The 15221-nt window shown below is 37.9% G+C and overlaps 1 protein-coding gene across 1 annotated transcript; it reads right to left on the reverse strand.

Moving 5' to 3' along the window:
• Positions 1 to 216: 216 nt before the first annotated feature.
• On the reverse strand, positions 217 to 12898 carry LOC122042448 (1-aminocyclopropane-1-carboxylate oxidase homolog 1-like). The gene is made up of 3 exons (XM_042602577.1): positions 12336 to 12898; positions 770 to 1091; positions 217 to 664 (listed from the first exon to the last, which is right to left on the reverse strand). The coding sequence occupies exons 1-3, from the start codon at positions 12851 to 12853 to the stop codon at positions 407 to 409; spliced, it is 1098 nt and encodes a 365-aa protein (XP_042458511.1). The 5' UTR covers positions 12854 to 12898; the 3' UTR covers positions 217 to 406.
• Between the last annotated feature and the right edge of the window lie 2323 nt (positions 12899 to 15221).

Below are 15221 nucleotides of genomic sequence, written 5' to 3' on the forward strand. Positions count from 1 at the left end.
TGTGGGGGATAGCTAATTCATCGACACCGTCACCAATAATCTAGCCATCATCCATCATCTAATATATGAACCATAATGCACGTCCCTAATGGTTTACTCTTGTAATATGATAACTTCATTAGCAAAATGCATATAATAATTGGGCCAATCTAGGGGAGATAAAGTATTTGAACAATTCATGGGGTGTGCACTGTTAAAATGTCCAAAATCCAAGTATAATTTGAGAATTTTGTCGGTCTTCTACATCCACCATTAGTCTATAAATGGAAGTATTCACAACAGTTTCACATTGGATATAATTGGGAACAAAAAGAAGTGAAACTACAAAGTTTCTGGTGACTGAAATAACGCTCATACAAATCTTGATAACATCACTTATTGTTACAACACACTGGCAACACCTCTACTAACTCAGCCTGAAATGTGATATGGTGGATTTGCCATCCAGTCCTCTGGAGTAGTAATATGCCACATAATCTATCACCATAATTTCCTTGTACAGAGGAGGGTTTTCCTCGGATATTAGCTCCTTGATAGGACCATAGAGCCTTGTAGAACATGGATGGAAATGAGTGCTAAAAAAGCATGCTATGGAAATTCTTGGACCTTCTCTTTTTGCCACCACTCTGTGTTCCACGCTCTTGAACCTATCATTGGAGATCAGCTGCGAGTATTGCGCATGGAGTGGCATCAGATTTCAAACTGGCACTAGGAATTTGAAATTGTTGATGAACTATATGTCAATTTACAGAATTTCAGCTCATATTACCTGAAGGAGATCAGCAATGTTTATGACCAGAGCTCCGGGAATGGGTGGAACCTCGACCCATTTATCATTATGAAGAACTTGCAGTCCGCCAATATGGTCCTGGAGAAGCACAGTGAGGAAACCAGAATCCGAGTGGGCACTTGTTCCGATAGCAACTTCTGGTTCAGGGCAAGGTGGATAGTAGTGACAGAATAGGATTTGCCCCTGGTTGCATTCCATTTCCTCCAAATGTGCAGGGTTGAGTCCAAGAGCCTCAGAAAGCAACTCAAATAAAGTGTGTCCCAAGTTACCAATATGCTTTGAATATTCAAACAGTGCTTCTCTGTGAACAAAAATATACAGACCTGTGAGAATAGTGTTTTGAGTGATACAAATTAATTACACATACTTTTCAGTTGTCAAATTAATGAAATCAAAGGCATTCATCCGGTTGTCTTTTAATCCATTAGAATGCACACAAGACACAAAAAGCCTCTAGACTGAATTAGCACATAAATAGCATATGAAGCCATCTAACCAATTACAAGAGACAAGAATACACCACACTCAAAACAAATTTAAGAATAAAGTACTGCAATCAAAATTCATTGCAATCTTAAAATAAATTATGTTCCACAGATATGAGAGCTATTTAGCAATGCAGCATACTATTTCCTGTGATATTCTCCAACTCTTGGACAATGCATTTGCCATAGTTCAAAAATATACACTCACTTTTTGCAATTTCTGTAAGTAGCTTCTGTAGCTGACTCCCTCACACAACAAGCTATTCTTTGGATTATTTCTTGGTGTTAAATTAAAATAAAACTAAACCTACATATACTCAAACTAAATATAAAATAAATAATAACTAAAAATAATAATAATTTAGGTAGAGGCAGGAGAGTTTGGCGTGGATGTCAATACATTCACAAATGACATAGCCAACAAACCTGGCATTTTAGAACTGAATCTGCCATGAGTAATTCATCTTCAGAAAGCTTCTCATCCTCATTGGGCTGGACGCCCTTTGCAGAAGTGGTACATAACTCCTCACCATCATCTATGATTTCCTTTGGCTCTTCTTGCATTGCAGGATCGGTCTGAAACCCGCTCAATCTCCACGGAAGGTCTGTATGTGGATAGGATATCTGAAGCATGGACATCAATCATGATCAAAGGTGACCGAACTCGATGATTTGTTAATGTTGCTTTTGTCAGGAGTAAAAATCTACTGAATGTGATGCGTTAACAGAGTGCTTAACCAATTCTGAGCAAAGCAGCAAATGTTTCATATCCATGACAGGAATATGCATGACACTATCACCTAGCTTACAAGGTCCTACATGCTTCCTTGTTCTACCAATATTCCAACATTTAGTGTGCTTGGCTGAGTCATTCAAGCTGTTTTACTAGTATTCTCCAATTGATTTTCCAGAAATGTCATGGAATTTCATCCCTATAGGCAGCTCCATGATTCTTGCCCAATGCCTCAGACCCTTCTTTTGTGAAACTTTGGCGATTTCAGTATGTGAATCTGCCCAGTGTGCTACTGTCGAGGATCAACATGTGGAAATGGTAAGACTATGGTGTTGGTGCAGGTTGCACTAATAATCTGATTTTGATGTATGACAAATAGGTTAAAGTTAGATGCCAACTACTCTACTAAATGTACAGGAGTTGACTGGTCTGAGGGACCAAACACTAGGCTGAAATCCAGCTAGGTCTACGGGCTTGATAGCTGGTGGGAAGTCCAAATAGGTCCGCGGGGCCTGATATCTGGCGGGAAGTCTGGTTAAGTCCGCGAGACCTGATCGGCCGAAGTCCAGTTGGGTCAGCAAACCTGATAACTGACGGAAAGACCTAGTGGGTCATAAACTAGTCAAGTGACTGCAATTGATAAATAAAGGTAAGCATCTGGAGGAGAGATCCAGTGAGGGTGTGTTCTCCGTTGAGGGAACGGTAAGCGTCGATCCAACTTAGATCTATTTGGAAAGCCTAAGTTGAGATCTTGACTAGATCCTAGTCTCGAGAAGACAGGATCGAATTACTATCCTATCTACTATGTTGTGCTAACTCTGTTTTACAGGGTAGATATAATTTTTATTGCCCGGACTAACCTTTTCTTGCAGGGAGAAGACTGCTGAAGAAAAGGACTCCGAGCGCTGGAAAGGGATCCGGGCGCCTAGACTCCGAGCGCCCGGAGCAGGCTGGCCTAGGCGGGCCGCAGGCGCCCAGGCAATCCGGGTGCCCAGACTTAGTCAAAGCACCCGAACCCAAAAAATCATCCACAAGCTGACGTGGAACACGTCGATTGGCCGAGCCACATGGTCCAGGCGCCTAGAGGGGTTCCAGGCGCCCGGAATGGACCTATTTAAAGACCTTCGACCCAGAGCTTCAGAACAACAATTACTACAAGTTTTCTTCTTGCTCGGCGCTCCGAAAAAGCTCTTGTAACACTGCAACGCTCCAGCGACAACCGGACTTCATCTTTACTTAGTTTTCTTTGTTGTCAGTAATTTTTATAATTTTTATATAGTTTCTGTACTTATCTTGTAACACATTTTTGCAAACTATTAGTGGATTGTCCAACGAAAGCACTCGACGAGTGCAGGCCTTGGAGTAGGAGTCATCGAATGCTACGAACCAAGTAAAATCAACTTGTGTTAGCGTTGTTTGTTTCTTCCGTTTTCCGCTGTGTAACTTCATTTTAATTCAAATTTTTCGATGATAGTTATTCCCCCCCCCCCCCCCCCTTCTAGGGCTCTTTCTGATCCTATAAGTGGTATCAGAGCGGGAACCGCTCTGAATTGGTGCAACCACCAATTCGGCAAGGAGGTGATTTTTTCTCTCTTTCGGATTTTGAGCTTTTTCGGTATAGTCCAGACTGGTACAATTACCTTTTTGAATAAATTTTTTTTCGTTGCAAACGATTCTGAATTGATGCAACATCAATCGAGTCTTAATATTTTTTCTTCTTCTCCCACACTACTAATCCAAGACCTAATCTTGATTTTTTTTGCCTTTTTCCTCTTTTTTGTGTAAGGTTCATGGCCCAAAACGAGGGATACTCTACCGTACGTCCTCTCCTCTTTAACGGTGATGACGTTCCATATTGGAAGAAACGGATGGAGGTGTCCTTGAAGATCAACTTCGACCAATGATTCGGCGTCATCAAAGAATACAAGGCGTCTGTCGACAACGTCAGAATTCCAATGGACACGGAAAATTGGAATCTAGAAATGAAGAAGAAAGTTCAAATCGACTTCAAAACTCTCAACACAATCCAGTGCGGTCGTTAACGTCGAAATTCCAATGGACACGGAAAATTGGAATGTAGAAATGAAGAAGAAAGTTCAAATCGACTTCAAAGCTCTCAACACAATCCAGTGCGGGCTAACGAAGGAAGAACTGAACCACATCGACCCACATGAAAACATGAAAGAGCTATTGGACAAACTCATAGAACTGCACGAGGAAACCAACGACGCAAAGGTAACAAAAAAGAATATGTTTTTAAATAAATTATTTAACATAAAAATGCAGGAAGGAGAATCTACGAGTTAACTACATGTGAGGATAAATGACATCCTTAACAGACTTCACACAATCAGCCACCAGATGGAGAACCACAATCTTATAAGGTACGCACTAAACGCATTTCCTTAAAATGCACTGTAGGCATTCATCGTGGATGCCTACAAAATTTCGAGGAATTTGTCTAAATTAAAACTAGATGAGTTGTTTTGTGAACTTGAATTCCATGAACAGACTAACTCAAAGCAGGATGAGAAATGTATTGCTCTTTTTGCAGGTCCCTCAAAAGAAGCTAAACACAAGCACAAATCAGAGCCAGAATCTGAATCTGACTCGGAAGACGAAGAAGAACTCAAGAACTTAGTCAAAAAAATGCTTACAAGAAAAAAGAACAACTTCACGAAGGACTTACAAAAGGTGATCAAAGCAAGTGACTCGAAGGCAAAGATCACATGCTACGGGTGCAACAAGAAAGGACACTACAAGAACGAGTGTCTGAATATGAAAGACGACAAACCCAAACCAACCAGAAAAAAAAGGCACTCAAGGCGGCGTGAGACGAGTCATCCTCAGAAGAATCGAATGTTGAAGATAAGAAGCATCACAATTACCTCGCATTGATGGCAACGGAACCAGAATCAGAAAGCGAGTCCGAGGATGAATCAAGCCACGAGTCCACACTCGTTTCCGAAGGTTTCAACGAGGTATCCTCCATCTTAACCTCCAAAATTTTTAGAATAATTACATGTTTAAATAAAAAATTAATTAAATATAAAAAACAAAATGAATCACTTCTTGAGGAAAATCAACGCCTTGAAGAAGAAATTAAAAATAAAAATCCAAATCAAGATGTAACACTTGAGGAGGAAAATACAAATTTAAAAAGTGAAATTAATAAACTTAAAAGGGTTATTAGAAACTTTCACCACTAGATCGAAAAATTTAGATCTAATTCTTAAAACTCAAAAAGATGTGTACAATAAGTCTGAGCTTGAATACAAGTCCAGCTCAACAAATAAAACATTTATAGCACTCATAAGTCAAAACAAAAACCTAATAAAAGCGTGTCTAACCACACAAGTAGGACTCAATCAATTCTATGTGCCCAAATACGAAATTCATTACATAAATCCATCTAAACCTGACCCAAACCAAAATCTAAAACGTAAAACAAAATCAACTAAACCAAATCCAAATCGAAAAAATAAATTTAAATCAAATAACTACAAAACCAACTCAAACTCAAATTATCATCAAGTCTATTATAACTATAAAAGTAATCGACATAAACCTAAAACCTAAAACCTAAAACTAAAAGTTCAATAATTCAGGGGAATGCTCTAAATTAATGGCACCTCCAAAACAATAGATTTCCCAGCAGGATAATTAGGATTAGATCAAAAAGGGACAAAAGTTTAACTTGATAAAATGACACTGGAAAAGTTTTGGATGATAGTAGGTTAGAGAAACTCTGTCTATGCATGTCTAGGAAAATATGATTTCGACCTGGTGCATTTAGCTTAGTGGAACTAACTGAAGCTACCCCTTATCAATTCTAACTGGTTGGGCCAAAGTTTTATTATTAAGTTCAGTAGATAGGACTATTTAGAAAACCTAGAAGGCATGGTTACTCTAATGATATCTAGGTGACTCACTATAGCCCAGAAGTTTATCCGAAGAATGTCTATTTGTTGAACCCAAAGCTAAACTAGAATCTAACACAAAGTTAAATCAATCCTTGAAATTCAACTTAACTCATCTCACAAACCCATAGGATCTCTTTTGTTTGAAAATTTAAACTGGTGAGATGAATAAAGATAATTTAAAAGTAAACTAAATTAAATCTAAATAATTAAACTGAAATCAAATTCATTAAAATTGTTTGCAAATAAGTTTAAAGATATTGCTGGTGTTTGAAAAATCTTAGATTAAGGGGGAGGATATTTATTCGGATAATTTTTAAATTCTAGGAAAATTATTTATGTTTTCTAAAAATTTCCTATTTCGTTAGTATTCCAAAATTTGTTTTGGCCTTAGCCTAGATCAAACCTATAAAAAGCATGATCCTATATATCTAGGTAACGAGCATCTCACATACACACTAGGTCTAACTTGACTATGCATTCATAAACATAGAACGACGTGAGATGAGTAGCCATTTTGCCTGGACTTCAGATGCATCAATATAAGTCTGGGCGAAAAATACAACAGTACATTGATCAAGTTAAGTAGTCATCTTCAGTAAATTCTAACTAGACATTCATACATAACTTGACTAATCAAGTGAACACGACTATCTTCTGTTAATTAGTTAGTAACCAAAGGTTAGACAGTTAAGAACTAATTGTAGATGAGTATTTTTAATTAAGCTTTTTATTTCTTATTAATTTCCTAACCTAAGTCAGCCTAAGTTATTTTTTTTCAACTTTGACTTAATCAATTCCTAAATTAAACTAATTTGTTAATTAATTCGCAAATTAATTTCTCAACCTAATAAATTGTTAAATTAATCTTTAACTTAAAATCAATTTTTAAGTTAAATTAATTAATAAAATTAACCCAAAAATATCTTTCAAACTTGAATTAATTAACTTAATCATTTTTTTATAAATCCTCTAAGTTAACTCCTTAAGTTAATCAATCTTTAAAATTAATTAACTTTTAACTTAAATTAAGTTTTAAACTTAACTCAATCCCTTAACACAAAAAAATAAAAACAGGAGCCTGAACCAAGGGTGGGTGCCCCTGGTATAAAACTTCGAGCGCTCAGACGAGGTACGGGCACCCCGCCTCGCCACCCCCATCCAGGCACTCGAGCTGTGGTCCGGGCGCCCGGAATCCCCTATAAAAGGGGTGGTAGGGGCGTCCTCAACCTTTGACCCTCACCTTCTTCGTTTTTGCAAAAGTCCCTTTACCGGGTTTTACAAGTAAAAGCGGATAAGGAAAAATAAAATTTTCTAACTTCCTAAACTTTCCTCCTTCGGTTATAGTGTCGCTTTGCGGATAGGTCATCAGTTCTGTTATAATTATTCACGATGCCTCGATAATTATCACCACTAGTCGGCGGGTCCACATGCCCTATTATCACATTTTGACCGCCTATATAGCCTCATTGGGCATTGATATCACCACAGGTGATGTCAGAGCCCTAACTGAGTTTGACATGGTCAGTGCTAGGAACTTCTCCTTAGGTGGTGTCCATATAGTTGATGAGGGTGTCCTATCCTGGAGGAGAGAGGACCAGCACCAATCTGATCCAGCAGCCCAGCCCCAGCCTGGTCCAGCAGCCCAGCCCCAACCTAATCCCACGGCTCAAGGTCAGCCTGATCCAACTCTAGGAGAGAAGGCAGGGATAGATGCTTACATAACTGATCTTTTTGGGCCACCTACGCCTCCAGTCCCACGTAGTCTAAACGATCGAGTTACCGAACTTGAGGTGGCTGTGACGAGTCTTCGAAGGTCTCTGATCTTTGACGGAGCATGTCCAGCTCTCGAGAGGAGAGCCAGACTCGTCATACTGAGTTGATGGACTTATTGCGCTCCTAGGGTTCCGACCCATCTTCCTCGTCTTCACAGTAGTACAGTCACAATCCTTGATTGCTATTTTTTGCTTGCTTGTACATATTGACTTGATGCTACTTTATGCTTAGTTCAGTTGCTAGTCCTTAGTTTACCTTTAGCTATTTTCACTTTACTTATTTGACTTATTAATGCTTATTACATAATGTTTGATAGTCTTTATTATGTTATCAAATTAAGGGGGAGAAATTGTTTAGACAATTTAAACATAATTTTTTTCTTAAAAATTCTTGACAAATTTACTTTGAAAAACTTCATTCAAATATTTTGAAAATCTCTTTGAAAAATATTTTTAGAATGTTTTGAAAAGTTATTCTGTAAAAAAAATTACTCTTAAAATATTAGAAAAATTACTTTGAAAAATTTTATGCTTGATTGCTTTATTGCATTTTTTTCTAACTTTAACCCGAGTTGTCATTAAATCAAAAAGGGAGAGATTATTGGTGCAAGTTGTACTAATAATCTGATTTTGATGTATGACAAATAGGTTAAAGTTAGATGTATTATTTGTCTAACTACTCTACCAAGTGTGCAGGAGTTGATTGGTATGAGGGACCTAACACCAGGCTGAAATCCAGCTAGGTCTGCGAGCCTAATAGCTTATGGGAAATCCAGATAGGTCAGCGGGGCCTGATATCTAGCGGAAAGTCTGGTTGAGTCCGCGGAACCTGACAATCAGCCGAAGTTCAATTGGGTCAGCGGACCTGCCAACTGGTGGAAAGACCAGAAGCAAGTCAAGTGACTGCAGTTGGTAAGTGAAGGTAAGCAACTGGAGGAGAGATTCAGTGAGGACGCGTTCTCCGTTGAGGAAACTGTAGGCATCAATCCAACTTAGGTCCATTTGGAAAGCCTAAGTTGAGATCTTGACTAGATCTTGGTCTCGAGGAGACAGGATCGAATTACTACCCTATCTGCTATGTTGTACTAACTTTGTTTTGCAAGGTAGATATAATTTTTATTGTCCGGACTAACATTTTCCTGCTGAATAAAAGGACTCCGGGCGCCCGGAGTAAGCTGGCCCAAGTGGGCCGCAGGCGCCCAGGCGATCCAGGCGCCCAGACCCGAAAAATCATCCACAAGCAGATGTGGAGCACGTCGATTGGTTGAGCCACGTGGTCCAGGCACCCGGAGGAGTTCCAGGTGCCCGGAATGGACTTATTTAAAGGTCTTCGACCCAGAGCTTCAGAACAACAATTATTACAAGTTTTTTTTCTTGCTCGACGCTTTGAAAAAGCTCTCACGATGCTGCAACGTTCCACCGACAACCGGACTTCATCTTTACTTAGTTTTCTTTGTTGTTGGTAATTTTTATATATAGTTTCTGTACTTATCTTGTAACACATTTTTGCGAATTATTAATGGATTGCCCAACGAAAGCACTCGATGAGTGCGGGCCTTAGAGTAGGAGTCATCGAAGGCTCCGAACCAAGTAAAACCAATATGTGTTAGCGTTGTTTGTTTCTTCCGTTTTCCGCTACGTAACTTCGTTTTAATTCGAATTTTTCGACGATCGCTATTCACCCCCCTCTAACGTTCTTTCCGATCCTATATATGGAATACCTAAATACCATATTTATCTTGTTAGAGTGCTAGGTGTTCATTTGTCGTTTTGCTAAATGTTACAAACAAATGGTAAGCCCCTTGGCTGCCTTGATGAATTGGCATTGTAATAACAATCTTGAGAAATAGATAACCAACACAAAGTAAGAAACACACATTTATGTGTAGAACTCTAAAAAGGTAAAAGAAACATAGGCAGAGGATACTAATTCACTATGCTGAAATTCGTACAAGAGGAGAATTGTGACTTTCGAAAACCCTACATATATTTATACTTATGTGAAACCCTAGTATTTTTTGGAGTAGGCCCAACAAAATTTCAGGTCATAGCCTCTAAGAAAGTCCACCTTAATGCAAATTCCAAAACGAAGGAATGAGAATAAGACTCCAATCTTCCACAAAACATTCTCTACCTCTTCCACAAAAGTCCCAAAGGGCATAAATCAACACTGAACACCAACAAAGTCCAAGTAATGCTCAAACTTCGCTATAGAGAGTGACTCAATGAACAAATCAGCAAGATTATCATGGATACATTTTTTGTCACAACAATATCACCACAAGTAATGATATCTAAGTACAAAATTATACAAACATGAATGTGTTTTATCCTCTCATAAAAATATTTGGTGAGGAAAATATTACCAAAATTGTGATAATTTGCAAATCTTCATTAAGTTCACCAAACAAACCCTTCAACCAAATATCTCCCTTACAAGCCTCAACCATAGTCATGTAGTCATTCTTAGTAGCAAATGCGTTTGTAGTTTGCAAAGTAGCTCTACATTTCATAGCACACCCATTAACGATGAAAACATACATGTAAGAGATCTTTCACAAATTGCTCAATCTCTTCAGCCTTCTAGTAGACCTCTTCAATCAAGATTGGGACTAATAATGTGACTTGTCTTTGAATTTGATATTTCGATTCATTAATGAATTGGATCAAAGTTGCCCTAGGGTTGAATTTGGGATTACAATGAAAAATTTGCTTAGCTATTCAATTACGCTAATGTTTGATGGTTTAAGTCACCACATAATGTATTGCTGGTTTCTAAAGTATGTTGGAATATATATTTACTTAGAATCCATTTTATCTCTACCCAGTGTGTGATTGACTCTTCCTAGTTCATGTCGGCGAATTGATCTTGGATACGTTACCATTATTTCTTTGCTAAAACTACAAGTTTAACTTTTACAAATTGCGCTCATTCAAAATCAGTCATATGGTACCAATCAAAGTAATCCTCATTCTCAATAACCCAATCGAGGAATGTGTTTGGATTTAGCTGACCATCAAAACTAGGGTCGTCTAATTTAACTCAATGAGTACTATCTATTTCAAATCTAGGATCATGCATAGATTTAGTTTATGTTTAGGTGCCTTGGAAGTGGTCTTCTTTGTCAATGATCAATTGAGGGTCCCAATCTGAATGATTCCTAAGTGATTGTTGAGCTACATGTTATATATGATCTTTCAGCTCGGGACTCATGTTTTTTACCAGTTTGTCGATTACACTAGCAACATAGGCTTTGAACTATTTTAGATCTTCTATTGTAAATTGCAGGGTCTTAAGCTCGTCTTCTATAAGTTCACACTTAATATCTATCTATATAATGGAGTTTCTCTTTATAGAAGATGCGGAGGCTCATCAACTAATGAGATTTATAAATTAACACAGTAAATTTAAAGAGACAAGTTAGGACTCAAGAAATAATGACAAAACAAGTTGAAAATCATATAAACAAAATAATTTGAAATAATGACAAAGAATATAAGTAATTAGACAAAGATAATTATAAGAATTGATGGAAATAAATTATATGTGAGTTAAATAGAAATGCACAGAGATTAATCAGCTAAATTTAAACAATAGTAATTTTCAAGTGAGAATAATGTTACTAAGTAGATACAACCCTTCCGTGTTAAAAAATATGCATTATGAAGCAGACTTACTACCTAGATAGTGGTGTGCCAAGGGGTTTGAAGGAAGTTTTTTTTGGCTGTTTTTCTCTTTTTTATTATTATTGCTACGATAACAATTTTTTTAAAAGGCTAAATAAAAAAATAAAATTGTTTGTTGTTGTCACCGGAGGAAGAGGAGAAGTTGGTTCATCGGAGCATATTGTCGTCAATGTGTAATGGACGTGGAGAGGAGAGATTGGGAAGGCAAATTGAGCATAAGGGGAAGCAGAGTGTGTTAGCAATGAGAAGAAAATTGCAAGAGTTGGAGATCGGTGATAAAAGAGGTATAGAATCAAATCCAAGTTTGGCTCTAATATCAATTGACATTGCACGGTAAACAAACAAAGCGATGATCCTCACTAGGAGGAATAAACGCTCACACAAAGAAGAAAAGGAAAATTATATTAATTCAAAATGATTCAAATGAAAGACTCTGAACTGACTCACATTATATATAAAAATAAATATTCTAAATAAAGAATGCAATGATTTTAATAGGGATTATATTTAATTTTCTATTTATTTTCAAAATAGAAAATAATTATCAAATGGCTAACAAATCAAATCTTTAATTTATTATACTCATTTTATTCTCTAATATTTTTCAAATTATTACAATCTAGAATTATCTTTAATATATTTTCTTCAATTATAATCTCTTCAATTCCTTTTCTGCAGTTACACCTTCAATTTACAACTGGTATCAACTCTGTAAAACGTGGGTGAACAGATTGAATGGAAAAGGTAGAGATAGATCCAAGAGGCAAACTAAAGGGAGAGTGGCGACTGCTCCACCCAGGGGTATCATTATGCAGAGCTCGAGCTTTCTCAGAAAGACCAAAATCAAAATACCCAAAATTAAATTTATATTTAAAAGTATATATGTGCATACAAATCTTTCAGCTGTGAGAGGTAACGAAATCAAGCCCAATAAATAAGGTATACCTGCAAGATTGCGGGAGCTCCTCTGGTTTGGGCGGGTCGGGAAGCATGCGGCAGGTGAGCGTGTCCCTCCAATTCGCCACCCGCGACGCATAGAGATCGAAGTTGCTGGAGTACTTGGCCGCCCGGCCGCCGTCGCGTGAGTACAACGCCGCCTTCACCTCCGGGTCGCCCTCGTGGAAAGCGCGCACGCCCACCAGCGCGTTTTCCATGGCGCCCGGCGGCACCCCGTGCCCCACCAGCTGGAAGAATCCCCACTCCTGGCACGCCCGTCGGATCTCCGCCACCGCCTCCTCCCGCTGACTCCCGGCAAGGTCGATGACGGGCACCGCGGCCTGGTGGTCCATCTCGATGCGGCCGGACGCATGCTGATGCTCGCTGATCCGCTGGAAGATGCGTGGGACCTCGGAGGCGCGGCGCGTGACCAAGCCTTGTACGCCGGATTTGGTGGCATCGAAAGCCTTCAGATCGGCGAGCCGATCGTAAAAGTCGTCGGCAATCGAGGTTCCGGCGCCTGCCATCTCTCTCGAAATGTCTGTTAGGGCCGTCAGGAAATAAATAAAATATAGCAATTAATATGTTCAAGTACGTTTCTACGGTGCCTGCTAGCAGTGTCTCATCTTCCAGAAAGGACAAACTTCGCCATCTGCACTGCACCCTCGTCGTCGTCGTCGTCGTCGTCGACTCTTCACGTGCTTTTTTTTTCCAAAAAAAATAAATAATAAAAGAACGCTCAAAAATATTAGAATTGATAACAGGCACTTTACAAAAATTAAAATAACATTTTAATATATTTTTATTTTAAAAATACTAATTTATTTCGGTAAATTAATAAATATTATTAAAATAAAAAAACTTAACTTGATAAAAATATTATATGTAAAATATGTTTATATAATTTTTTATAAGTTTAATTAAAAATATTTTAAAACTATTATAATAGCTATTTAATAACTACTAAATATTATTATAACTATTTAACTATAATAACTTTAAAGTATTTTTGATTATTTTGAAATAATTTTACTAATTTTTTTTGGTCTATAATTAATTTACTTTAACACTTTGAAACAGTTAGTTTATAGTTTTAAATAGTTTAAAAGTGTTTTTAATTATTTAAATATGATTTTGATTAATTTTAGATAATTTTAAATAAGCTGGTCAAAAATTATATAAAATAATATACATATATATATATATATATATATATATATATATATATATATATATATATAATATTTTAAATTATTTTATAAAAAATAATTACTTTAATTTCGTAGCTTCTCTAATAATATTTAGAAATATTTTAAATATTTTTTTTAAAAAAAATGTTCTTTGAATTTTTTCGACAATGTAAAGTTAATTTCTATTTAAAATAAAAAAATACTAAATTAAATTTCTTCTAATATAATATTATTTTATAAATTTAAATTTCACATTAGAATTCACTGTAAATTAAACACTAAATGATTTTTAAGGGTATTGCAAGTGAGTGTTTAGCCATGTTTGCAAATTAGATTTTCGAGAGAATTTAGAGAATTAGGTTGAGTTGTGGCATTTGGCTATTCAACAATATTAGGTTGCTGAAGCTGCCAAATTTGTAAACATGTTTTTGATATTTTGAATTCGCTGACATGAAAATATAATTAGTATAAGCTTCAACTAATATGGCTACGATCACTTCTAACAAGTTAATTGATACGGTGCATGATTATAAAGTCAGTAAAATAATGTGATCATGAGTTAAAATCACAGGATGGTCAGAAGTTAAGCTTACATGGAGGTCAGAAGTCCCGCCCCTGTGGAGGTCAGAAGTCTAGCCCCCATAGAAGTCAAAAGTCAAGCTTGCATGGCTGTGGTCAGATTCTCAGCTGACGGGGTAGTCAAAGAATAGGGTTACAAGTTGGACCAGATCCAGCCTCGATAGGAATCAAGAACGGGGCTCACAAGCCGGGTACAGCTGAGAATTGGACCCACAAGCCAGGTACAGCTAAGGAGTGGGCCCACAGGCTAGGGAAAGGCGCAGAAGAAAAGGTCTCGGGCGAAACACAGACCTGGCGTACAGGTCGGAACGTACAAGCCATGGATAACAGTAGACAGAAGCAGGTCAAAATATAGACCTGGCGTACAGGTCGGAACATACAAGCCATGGATAACAGTAGACAGAAGCAGGTCAGAATACAGACCTGGTGTACAGGTCGGAACTTACAATCCATGGATAGCTGACGACAAAAGCAGGTCGAAATACAGACCTGGCGTACAGGTCGGGACTTATAAGCCATGGATAACTAACGACAGAAGTAGGTCGGAATACAGACCTGGCATACAGGTCGGGACGTACAAGCCATGGATAACTGACGATAGAAGCAGATCGGAATACAGACCTGGCGTACAGGTTGGAACGTACAAGCCATGGATAACTGACGACAGAAGCAGGTCGAAATACAGACCTGGCTTACAGGTCGGGAAGTACAAATCAGGGATAACAACAGACAGAAGCGGGTCAGGATACAGACCTGGCGTATAGGTCGGAACGTACAAGCCATGGATAACAGTAGACAGAAGCAGGTCAGACTACAGACCTGGTTTACAGGTCGGGAAGTATAAGTCATGGATAACTGACGACAGCAGTTCGATATATAAACCTGGTGTACATGTCGGGATGTACAAACCATGGATTATGAAGGACAGAAGCGGGTCGGTTTACAAACCTGGCTTGCAGGTTTGGACTTATATCCTCACGGCATGGGATAAAGGGATCAAAGAGCACAGGTCGGAATTCAAGATTAGTGGGAGCAGACTGATGCACACAGGTCAGGATTTATAGTCTTATGGCTCAGGATACGTAGATCGATAAAACGTACAGGTCAGGATGTGCTAGCCAAGGAT

This window comes from Zingiber officinale, chromosome 2A (genome assembly GCF_018446385.1).
Source record: "Zingiber officinale cultivar Zhangliang chromosome 2A, Zo_v1.1, whole genome shotgun sequence".
In the NCBI taxonomy this organism is placed as follows: domain Eukaryota; kingdom Viridiplantae; phylum Streptophyta; class Magnoliopsida; order Zingiberales; family Zingiberaceae; genus Zingiber; species Zingiber officinale.